Here is an 11502-nt window from a genome sequence, read left to right as displayed (position 1 = left end):
CTTAATATTTTATACTATACACACTCAATTACGAATGGAAACGGTTGCGACGTACGGGATCTAGACAACGACGATATATAGTGTAGGAGGCAACAAAGTTCTTTTTTGAAAGGATCTTCACCAGTTACCTACTGGTAGCCGAATTCCTTGGCACGCGGCAAGTGGAGTGGGAGGTTGGTCTGTGGCCGTAACTCATAACTAGACGGTGGGCCCGTGGGCGTCCGCTATTGACAGCAACAAGAGAGGGACCGGACGCGCCGCGGGCCCTCTCCCTCCCCGAAACCCCCAAATTCTCTGTAGGTGATGCCTGCAACGGCAGCGGGCCGGTTTCTTCACCACATCACTCGCTGTCTCTTGGCATCATCACGGATCGCGTTACATCTTCCTGTCCTTGTGCGCTTGTGCCCGCCTGACTCCAGCCACCTCTAGCTCAAGCTTCCCCCTCAAGCTCGGGCTGCTGCTCGGCTAGGACCAAACTACTTTGTAGCAGAGCTAACTAACTCCTCCGTCTGGCTCTCGGCTGGTCTCGTCTCCCCTATAAATTAAGCCCCCCGCCCCCTTTCTGCTTCCCATCGATCGCCACACTTGAGAGCTTGCCGTCCAGCGTTCATCGGATAGCTCCTGAGCTCGATCTCGGGTCGCGCACAGCTGCTCTCCCCTTCCTCCCGCTCAGCTCGCTCTTCGGTGCTGCTCTCGATCGTCGTCTCGCTCCATCACCGGCGGTCGCTTAGCCTCCGCGATCCCGGCCGGTGGTCTTCTTCGCCGCATTATCTCTCTCTCTCTCTCTCTAACACAAGGACGATGTCGAGCCGGAGGTCCCGCGCGTCGACGGTCTCGGAGGAGGAGATCAACGAGCTTATCTCGAGGCTGCAGACGCTGCTCCCCAGCGCGCGCCGCCGTGGCGGCAGCCAGGTATGAATATACGATACAACGCATGCGCATTCAAACCAAGATGTGCATGATCTAGCTAGCTAGCTAGGTAGTTTTACTTCTCTGATCTCACAGTATTGAGTAGTGACACTGACACCATCACACCGACACGACACACATGCATAAATTAAAGAGTGCTATACACTGCGGTGCCAGTGCCACCGTACCGCTTATTGCAAGTATGCATAAAGAGTGCTATTGGCAGCTGGTAGCTCACTCGCTCCAAGCCAAGAGATCGTCGTGGATCGTCTGATGATGTAAACAAAACAACGGTGGTGTGCGTACGATGTGATATGCAGGCGTCGACGACGAAGCTGCTCAAGGAGACCTGCAGCTACATCAAGAGCCTGCACCGGGAGGTGGACGATCTGAGCGACCGCCTGTCGGACCTCATGGCCAGCATGGACCACAACAGCCCCGGCGCCGAGATCATCCGCAGCCTCCTCCGCTAGCCCAAGTCCGTCCGTCCGGCCATGGCGTGACGGCCGGCCTCTCGCCATCGCCAGATCTCAGCGCATTGCCGAGTGTGTGTGTGTGTACCACATATAGCAGCTGAATATACCCAAGGACGACGTACGCCGACGACAGGCTAAGGCTGGTTTATTAATTGGTAGGGCATTATTAAGTACTACTCCGTATTAACTAGGGCTGCCTAGCTTAAGTATGGTTTCTCTCTCTTCCACTCTTGGCTGTTTGTTTCCTTGCTATACTCTCCTAGTAGCTTAGCTCCTTTTCCATTTGTTTGTACTTGGCTGCTTCGTCCCATGTTCGTCGTCGTCGTCGTGGTGGTGGTGTAAACCTATGTGTGTGGTCTGGATCGAGTTGTTTCCTCCTTGACAGACAACCGACCAACCCCGATCGATCTGTCAACTTGTACTACGTACGTACTGGTAATATATCAATATCTATATATATATCTACATGTCTCATCTGCCATCACGCAGCAGCTTAATTTGTTTACAGCGTGCTAGCTACACTCCTCGCTAGCAGCTTGTTCGGTTCCATCCAATCTAACCGCGCGCGTTCGTCGTTACGTGCCGCGACGCCTAATTAAGCAAGCCATCATAATCAGGACAGTAACGATAAAGACGACAGCCAAACGGCGGCCGGGTCAGTTTCGCGGACACTTGCTGGCCAGTAGTGTGTGATGAGAGAGGCCAGGAGGTCGGAGATAGCTAGTTGGCATGGCATGGCAGTGAGAGCGCGCTGCTGTCAGTTGTCACTTGTCATCTACCTCTCGCTTTGCATGGGATGCCATGCCGTGGCCCCGATCGACGACGCGCGCCGACAGGTCTGGCTGTGCGCATGCGCGGGTCACTCGGGCCTGTCGTCGCCTCCCGGTGAATGGGAGGAGCAGGGCCGGGCAAAAGGCTCGTGGCGACCGCCTCTGCTTCGTTCGATCGTCAGTCAAGCTACGTGGGAGTTGGGACAGTAGTACCTTGGAGCTACCTTATATAGTAGTCGCTGTGTGTGTCGTCGTCGCACGAGAGCTATCGAGGCTAGCTAGCTGCTGGGTCGATCGGTTGAAATGGTGCCTAGCCTAGCTAGCTTCTTTCTGCCTCGCAGGAACGCCGAACGCGTAGATCGATGGCACCGCGTGAATGTGTCCGGCGACGACGCGCACGGATACTACACGGATATGCCAGCCAGTATAGGTAGTCACACGCACTGCGCGCTCTCGCAGCTCACAGTCACAGAACAGTAGTCGTTCGAACTGTCTGATGGGGATAGACGAGGCATCACGAATCCGAATGCCACTCTCTCTCCTTTTGGTCCTGGTAGTGGTATGCACGGCTGGAAGTGGAGGTTTGAAGGCAAGGGATTCGTCTCCCCTGGCATCGAATTCTCTCCTCCTCATCAGCTGATCTGTCGGAGGGATTCCAAGCAGGTTCTGTACGTTTCTCTCTTCGTCAAGGAAAAAAAATCGTCCCCGAGTTTGTTTTCAAAGACGCGCCAGGAAATGGTAATGTTTTGAAATCCACGAGTTTTACGGGCTGTCAAGAGATGTGAAGCTAGGGTGCCAGATCAAGTACCAGCAGGAAGACCGGAGGACGTACAGGTAAAAGCAGCTGATGCAGGGCGACAACCTGCCCGCTCGGCGTACAAGAATTACCTAGGTAAGATTAATAATGGCCACTGAAGACATCTTGCACGAACTAGCCCTTCAAGCCAGTTCTCCTATCCAAATGGCCCCATTGCAAGAGATGACGCGCATTTATGATGTGTTTGTTTTTCATGAAACCTCAGCATCCAAAGTATCTTTCGTACAGAGAAGGTAACTTGATCAGGCAGGAATTCAGGCTTGAGCCCATAGGTGAGGGCAAGTTGATCGGTGACCTCAATATCCAGCATGCATGGGTTGAGATGGATTGAGATGTAAATTAATTTAATTTACATCTCAATCTCCTTCAATTCATATGTGTTGGGGTGAGTATCCAAATATAGCCGAAGTGGGAACACGAACACCTTGACTAGCGCCATCTCTAGAACTTAGATGAGAGCCACATTCGACGGTATAAGTAAAAACCTATCGCAAGTTGTAACTAAATCAACAATCTTCTAAATGAACAACGCAAAAAACTATATATAAAATTAATAGATCAATCTAAGGTGTCGTTTGGTTCACATATTTGTAATGTAATGGGTAACTGATAATGTTAGACCATTTTGTTTAAGTCTAACCGTAATCAGATACCACACTAGGAAATTTCGTGAACCAAGCAACACCTAAAGGTAAGCGGAACGCAGTGATGCGAACATTGAACGCCAATTTCAATTGCTGGATCCATTCTGCGTCGCTCAGAATGCTCACTACCGGAATCCGGCTCTTTGCCGAGTGCTTTCTGTCGGGCACTCGGCAAAATCCTACTCTCGGTAGTGACCACGTTTACCGAGAGCAGGACTCTCACAGAAAGACATTCGACAAAGAAAGACACTCCGTCATCGGCCGTCGTAACGACGCCTTTTCTTTGCACTTGATCTGCGTCCTCCCTCTACAGCCAAGAAGCCACACAACACCCTGAACCCCTCAACCCTAATGGCCTAACCCAAATCTTCACCGGGAGTTCAGCGTGAATCTAATATCCTGAATCGTGAGGTAAGAAACTTGACATACACCTTGGAAGAAATCCGTTGACAGAAATAACAAATTTCTAAAAAAAATGACACGAGGTGCTGAAATCTGTTCGCTTGAAATTGCAGCAGAGCACGTACCACCAACCAGAAGGAAGAAACGTACAGTGAAAAATGATCAACGCTAGCATCTGCCTCCATTTACAAACACAGTCCACAATTGCTCTAGAACTCATCATTGTCCAGCGACAGACTGGCAGTGAATGTAACAAGGTATAGTATACTGAGAGTCAGAAATTTGGGAAGGTCGTCTTCAGTCTGATGCAACTAAAAAGCTTGCATGAGGCTCGTGGGCAAAGGTTGTCTTCAAGCTGTCAAGAAGAAGCTCAAAACTGAAAACCATGACACAAAACAACATACTGGAAAAAAAATTCGCCTTCACATTATGACTCCACTAACCTGCTAGGTGGATTTTGAAGAGGTTTAGTGTCTGTAATTTTTGTCGTAGAAGGGATTTTCACCCCATGATTCTCTTTCAGCCTCTGCCTCCTCCAAGATCGACCGCTTTGTGCTTCTTGATTTTGAAGACTTGGTAGACTGCAATTAAGTAATTAGATTGTGGATCGCGTAAAATAGGGGATGCGGAACTGTAGAGAGCACTATTTGACATTGTTTACAGAGTGAAGTTTGAAATATTGGATGTGATAGATGATGGGCTAGGGGATTTGCTGAAGATAGCCTTACAAGTGGCAATGGGGTTATTAAATCAAGAGACGAGGCACAAATAATTTGATATATAACATGCAGATGCATGTGGAGAACTTTCTTTTTTTTCCTCCAACCACGCAGGAGAGATGTGCATAATTTTATTAAGAAAAGAAAATAAAGGAATACAAATCCATGAGAGGTTAGCAACCCCTTGGGAGATAGAAAAGTCAACATCACTCTGACCCGACCAAACACTACCAGGGGCAGGGCACTCCCTATCTAGGAGCAATAGACCTCGATGAAAGCTCCTCAAAGGCAGAAGCTCATGCCTGATATCAGCCTCTTAGTCAAGTGGCCGTGGGAACTTGAATATGATAACTAAAATGCATGATGACTCTCCAGTTTGGGCAGATCTGCTAAAAATGAAGCCAACTTATCTTTAAGGAAGTTTTGGTGAGAAATGGTAAAAAAACACTTTGTTTTGGAGGTACTTATGGTTGAATGAAGATTCCTTGCTTCATAAATATCATATTTCGTTCTGTTTATGTGAGCAGCAAGATATCTCTGTTTCAAAAGCCAAAGATGAAGATTTCAGTTATGCTTTAGGCATTGGTTTCCTTGCGGCCTTCAGTCTATCTGGCAGCACTTCCAATCTCTAGCGCGAGAGGTTGTGTTTCAGGAGAACAATGATGTTATCCCCTGGAAGTTTAACAAAAATGGCAGTTTCACCATTAAGTCTGTGTACAATGCTTGAGGCTGACAATAATTATAGGATGCTACGGAAAGGTAGAAATCAAAATCTTCTTATGGGTGCTGTAAAATAATGCGGTACTGAATATAACCTGATCAAAAGACAACGGTCAGGTGACCCCAAGTGTTGTTTCTGTGAATGATGAAACTATAGCACAACGGTCAGGTTGCCAAAGCTATTGGTGCCTCTCACATCCCAACCAATTTACAGCAATTTCGGGTTCTTTGATCAAAAAGTGGCTGCTGAATGGTGAAAAGTTTGGCATTGCTGTGATCTGTTGGGCTATTTGGAAAACCAGGAACAAAGCTTGTTTTGAAAAGAAAATCAATAAAAACCCTGTGGAAACTATATGTTATGCATGTGGTCTAATGAATTACTGGATAGGTCTTTATCTAAAAGATACTGAGGAGGAGCTTGCGGAAATCATCAACATAATGCTCCAGGTGGCAACATGCCTTTTGGCTGACTTTGGGAAGAACAAGCAACTCTGGCTGCAGGACTCCCAGGGTGATGAGGATGGAGCTTATGCGATGAGAAGACGGGTGGCCCAAGAGTCAGGCACTGTTGTTGCATCAAGGCTCTCTGCATTACGTTGTTCTGTTGGCTGTAATGCATGTTACTTTTGTAGTTTAACCTGGTAGATTCGGTAGGTGTCGCCTTTGGTGGACATTGATGCTCTGAATCAGAGAATCATGCTTGACTAACCTGTGGATGTAGTCACAATTTTCTTCTTATTTCTTATTTATTGTGCGAAAGGGCCTCTAGCTGAGTTGGTTAGGTGGTCTGAGTAGCACTCCTCAGGTCCTGGGTTCGACTCTCCGTGGGAGCGAATTTCAGGCTGTGGTTAAAAAAATCCCCTCGTCTGTCCCACGCCAAAGCACAGGTCTAAGGCTCAGCCCCGGTCGTGGTCGTTCTCACATGGGCTTCGATGCCGCTGTGTATGGGTGGGGCAGGGGTTCGGGGGTTTTCTTGACCTGTGTGAGAAGGTCTTCTTCTTAATACAATGCCCGGGGGCTGTCTTACCCCCGCAGGTCAAGTTTTTTTTTATTTATTGTGATACTTTCAGACTGCTGCATTTCCATTATGTCATAATGGAAATGGGGTGTACCTCAGTTAAACAAAAATCAGTTCAGAACAGGAGTACCTTGCTGATGAGCTTCTCAAATGCTTCAGGTCCATTTTGTTCAATATATCTCTCTGCAGCTGACAGCACATCATCAGATTTACCTAGCTTCTCATTTCTTGGAACATACCATATGTTCACTATTCGGCGGTTCACAAACATTGGCCGCACAAAATGGTCGTAAACATAAGCAGCACCATTGAACCAAGGTAAGACCAACCAGCAGTTAAAGAACAGTTTTGCATATGACCAAAATGGAAGCCTGCAAATAAAGATCTAAAGTGAGCATATCTAGTTTCCTTTTCACCAACTTGATGCACCAAACACAGCTATATCCATGCACCACCAATAATGTTTGCAAATAATCACAAAGGCCACAAAAACCATAAAAATGAACACATTGGGACATGACCAGAACCGTAATTTACCACTCGATAATTGGAGCAAAAGTTAGCTCAAACAAAGTGACAAATGAGTACAACACCCAGTAAGTGAGCCACTGCTGATCATCTACAGGATTTTTTGTCTCTATTGCTCTAACAGAAGCATATCTGCAAAGTTGCCAAAACAGAAAATGATTAGAAATATAACAATAGTGCTCACATAGTATCATCATCAACAACAACATCAAAAAATTATTTTAGTCACAAGCAAGTTGGAGTAGGCTAGAGTTGAAACCCAACATAAAATGCAAGTCAAGGTTCAGGTATATGGATAATTGTTTTTGATGCACTCATATTCAAGGTTATATTCTATCCTTTCAAGTCTTCTGTCTCTTTTTATATCAACTTCGGCTTTCTCCTACCTCTCTTCCCATTACTATCGCGCCTTAGCATCCTACTACACACCGGTGCCTCTAAAGGTTTTCGTTGGACATATTAAACTATTTCAACCGAGGTTGAACAAGTTTATTTCCAATTGGTGCTACCCTTAACCTATCACATATATCATCATTCTGGACTCAATCTTTTCTTATATGACCATAAATCCAACGTAACATACACATTTCCTCAATACTTATCTGTACATGTCGTGTTTTTGTAGGCCAACATTTTGCACTATACAATATAGCAAGTCGAATCACCGTCCTATAAAATTATCTTTTAGCTTTTGTGGTACTCTTGTCACATAAAACGCCAGATGTTTGATGTCACTTCACTCACTATATTTTGATTCTATGGATAACATTTTCATTAATACCCCCGTTTCTATAGAATATTGATCATAAATACCGAAAAATATTCTTCCTGGACACCAAAGTACCAAACTAACATCTCTTTCCTCATGTCTAGTAGTACCGGAGTCACATCTCATATATTTGATTTTAGTTCTACTAAGTATAAAACCTTTGGACTCCGGAGTCTTTAGCCACAACTCCAATTTCCTATTTACTCCTGCCAGTGACATAGTCAGGGGCGAAGACAGGGAGGCAGAGGTTGGGACATAGTTAGGAGCCACTGTAACATTGCTCCAGGCTCTCTGTAATGTCCCCCCAATGCTCCTGTAATTCTATAGGAGCCACTAATTATTTTAGCTAATCATCATGCAAATAAGCTAAAATACCTCCCTAACAGCCCCCTCAATCTGATTTGTCCCCCTCCCAAAAAAAAAACAAATCCTGGCTTAGCCCCTGGACATAGTATCAAGAGGAAAATACTGAGACAGTCAACTAAGGACAAAGGAGATACTTACAGAGGATAAGCAAGTGATATGAGTGGCCTGAAAAGAAAAATAAGGGAAAAGAGAAACTCAGTATCACAACAAGAAAACATTGTCGAACATAGGGACACCAGAAACTTAGAAATTACATTGACATGATTTGATAATCTATCTCAGTCATATAGCTAACAGCTGCCATGTTTTACTAAAATAAATAAAAATCATCCAGTGGAAGCCATCTCCATCCTTCCTAGTCCATGAAGACTAAAATACAGATGAGTAGATGACTATGATGCCTCTGTACTAGTTCCCATGAGAGCAGGGCCAACAGTTTCTTTAATGCATCGGCTCTTTCCAAAACTATTTGAATCCAAGCTATATACCTAATGCTAATAAACCACTTAGTTCTGCAGCACTCAGAGTCTGCAGGCATGCCAAAGTAACAAGTCATGGTAGTGGCGCAATCTTATGTAGTGGATCCAGGGAATGTAGCCAACAACAAAACTAAGGCCAAGCTACAGAAGCACAACATGGTGGACTTCAACAGAACAAAATGGCACAAAGCAAGATAAAATATTAGACCAGAAACAAAATCACTAAACATTGGAATCAGGATACTGCTCAGTAGCACAAACCGTAGAAGTTCAAGACCTAGCATGGAAACCTCGAAATATCTAGTGTATTGGGGTGGAATTTTTGAAGTAAATTTGAAGGATTTGGATTCCAATACAACTATACAAATAGTTCGAAGATCCCCGGGTTGATTACTATTATCTACCAAACAAAAAGGAAACCTTTTGGAGTGAGTTTCCTTCCACAAATATTGGTAAGATTTTGCAGTAAAACCCAGACTTGATCCTACCAATCAATTGACCTAGGATTTTCGCAAAATCAAGTATGGAGCGACAACTACCGGTCACACAGTTTCATCGAAACACCGAGACCTCAGGCAAGAGGGAGCCAAACGCGTTCATCCATTGCCAATAGCAACCCAACAACCCGAAAAGAAAGATTCCCGTCGTGCACGCTTTCGCCATGTCGCTTGGTACAACAACAATAGGGATCAAGATCGGTCGCTCGTACAGAATCTACGTCGAACCCTACGAAAACACATGGCGAGAAAACGCTGAACCTAGAACCAATGAATCGCATGGGGGCGAAATCAAAAGGATGAACAAACAATCATACCCGGCAAGGACATCGAAGTTCTTGGCCAGCACCTTGAGGAAAGATCCGGACCCCATCTTGCTCTCTGCTCCTCCTCCAGTAGAACAGAACTATCGGCCTCCCCTGCAGCTAAAAACCTGGAAGCGCGCGCTCTCTCTCTCTCTTCCTGTCTTCCTCTCTCTTCTTTTGGTTCTCAATTCTCAACCAGTCAGTCTGTCCTAACGTTTCTCTCTGTGGCGGTGTGGCCGGCGTCGGGCCCCACCGTCAATGCGGAAGAAATATGCGGCCGCCGACCGTCCGCTCGTGGCGTTTTCTCTCGCGGAATGATAGACGAAGGTTCTGGGGTGTTCAGAATCGGCGGCCCACAGGGCTAGAGCCCGACCTAAGCAATCACGGCTGTGGAGAACGGATGTGGCCCCGCCCATTGCACGTGAATCAAGCAGTCCAGTTGCCTGGGCCTAATATATGCTCTGGATATCTTTATTTGTGTTTCCAAAATTATAAAGCTAGAGAACTTAAAAGTCCTGTTACCATAGCTTTGTTTCACCTCAAAGACGTTCTGCTCCAAAACTTTTTATGATAGAGCAGCTCTATTTATAGAGTGACAGGTAAATACCTCCAAATTTCATGTATATATTGCTTTTTAAGGATTTTAGAGTAGCAAAAGAGGTATTTCAAAAAATTGTACTACATCTCTTAAATATGGACTTTGTAACTCTGGAGTTGGTGTGTTTTGTTGTCTCTGGTCAGCTTCCCTTAAAATTTTGCTATGGAGGCAATGCCAAACTCCATGTTAGTAAGGCTATTCGCACTGCATGCGGTTATTGGGTACCGAATTGTGGACCCAAGCACTCAGTGACAAGAAAGGGAAACACAAAGCACGACAAGACGATTGGTAGGAAATGTAGCATCTTGTTCTGCGTGTCCGAAAGAGAAATGGCCTTATGGACTAACTAGTTTGCCTAGTCTTTGATTCACAGGGTCATAAGTCCACTCAACTCAGTTCTAAGTCAGAAAGAGCTCAAAACCAACCATAGAGAGGGTAAAACTTGGAAAATATAAAGAATGCATAGTTTTACACTTTGGATAAGTTGCATATACCCCTAGAAACCTATTTGACACATCTAAGGAGGTTGGAAATCTCAGGTTTGCAAAGTCAATATTTTGGTGCTAGTTTGAGAAAAAAACAAGTTTCTAAGTTGGAGAGAAGAAAAAGTCCAAAAAATATGACTTAGACTAGTTGGATTGTCACCACTTATGTTTGTCTAAGTCATAACATCTCCCTCAAAGACAGCCAAAAAGATTTGGAGAAGAATTGGACAAAAGAAGAAAATTTGGGCTGCTGCCTGAGCACCGGGGGATCACTGGGAGCGCATTGGAGGCTCACCGGACCGTCCGGCCCGAGGACACCATTTCCGCCAATTTTAGGCTGGCACACCAAGGCACACTAAGGCATATTTTAGGCTCGCCGGACTGTCCGGTGTACACTAGCTCTGTCTGATGTGAATTATAGGGAACCAACTAGCTTCAGGTTTTTCTAGGAGTCGGAGCACCGGATCGTCGGTGCACACTGGACCATCTGACAGAGGACCAACGGCCACCTGCAAAACTAGAACGATCATCTGCTCTGGCACTGTTCACTGTCCGGTGGTGCACCAGACAATTGACGTTCATTGTCCGGTGCGCCAACCGATCGACAGTGCAGTTTTGCCACTCCTTCTCCAACGACTATTTGGATAGGTGGGGCTATAAATACCTCCAACCAGCACATTGAAGACACAAGTCCCTTTCCAACCTTCCAAACATTAAGTGCAACATCTCCACGCATTCAAAGCACTTCTCACGCCACAGTTTATCATTTTGTGTTTGAGAGACATAGCGGCTAGCGCATTTGAGTGTTGCAAGGTCTTGTGATCATTTGAGCTTTGATTGTTCTCTTCTCTATCGCTCTTATTCTCTTGATTGTAAAGTGAGGCAAGAGGCTTCGATTCTTTGTGTGGAGGCCCTCGTGGGACTTGGTGTCCCCGAGATAGTAAAGCAAGCTCAACTGGTCTCCACGACCGTTTGAGAGAGGCAAAGGGTTGAAAGAGAC

General features: G+C 45.7%; 2 protein-coding genes across 3 annotated transcripts; one reads left to right on the top strand and one right to left on the bottom strand.

Annotated features, from left to right (window-relative positions):
- Positions 1-611: 611 nt before the first annotated feature.
- On the top strand, positions 612-1838 carry LOC100281850 (uncharacterized). The gene is made up of 2 exons (NM_001154770.2): positions 612-912; positions 1230-1838. The coding sequence occupies exons 1-2, from the start codon at positions 802-804 to the stop codon at positions 1380-1382; spliced, it is 264 nt and encodes an 87-aa protein (NP_001148242.1). The 5' UTR covers positions 612-801; the 3' UTR covers positions 1383-1838.
- A 2157-nt stretch (positions 1839-3995) lies between these two features.
- LOC100193678 (uncharacterized) lies at positions 3996-9838 on the bottom strand. 2 transcript variants are annotated; one of them, NM_001138771.2, is made up of 6 exons: positions 9432-9692; positions 8277-8303; positions 7013-7135; positions 6606-6846; positions 4462-4599; positions 3996-4373 (listed from the first exon to the last, which is right to left on the bottom strand). In NM_001138771.2, exons 1-5 carry the CDS (start codon positions 9485-9487, stop codon positions 4486-4488), a joined length of 561 nt encoding a protein of 186 aa, NP_001132243.2. In that variant the 5' UTR covers positions 9488-9692; the 3' UTR covers positions 3996-4373; positions 4462-4485. The 2 variants fall into 2 exon arrangements, 1 of the variants encoding a protein (NP_001132243.2); XR_004852381.1 differs by having other exon boundaries at positions 4024-4373; positions 4462-5409; positions 9432-9838.
- Positions 9839-11502: the final 1664 nt, after the last annotated feature.

This window comes from Zea mays, chromosome 9, assembly GCF_902167145.1.
Source record: "Zea mays cultivar B73 chromosome 9, Zm-B73-REFERENCE-NAM-5.0, whole genome shotgun sequence".
NCBI lineage: Eukaryota > Viridiplantae > Streptophyta > Magnoliopsida > Poales > Poaceae > Zea > Zea mays.
Note: the sequence above shows the minus strand (reverse complement) of the source record. Positions and strands in the feature narration are given on the sequence as shown.

Bases quoted from the DNA above. Each gene is read 5' to 3' on its own strand.
- LOC100193678 (NM_001138771.2), bottom strand. From the start codon at position 9,487: ATGGGGTCCGGATCTTTCCTCAAGGTGCTGGCCAAGAACTTCGATGTC. The intron at 7,136-8,276 runs GTAAGTATCTCC...GCAACTTTGCAG, and splicing joins ATATCACTTGCTTATCCTCT to ATATGCTTCTGTTAGAGCAA. The intron at 4,600-6,605 runs GTACTCCTGTTC...ACTTAATTGCAG, and splicing joins TTGAGAAGCTCATCAGCAAG to TCTACCAAGTCTTCAAAATC.
- LOC100281850 (NM_001154770.2), top strand. From the start codon at position 802: ATGTCGAGCCGGAGGTCCCGCGCGTCGACGGTCTCGGAGGAGGAGATC. The intron at 913-1,229 runs GTATGAATATAC...TGTGATATGCAG, and splicing joins GCCGCCGTGGCGGCAGCCAG to GCGTCGACGACGAAGCTGCT.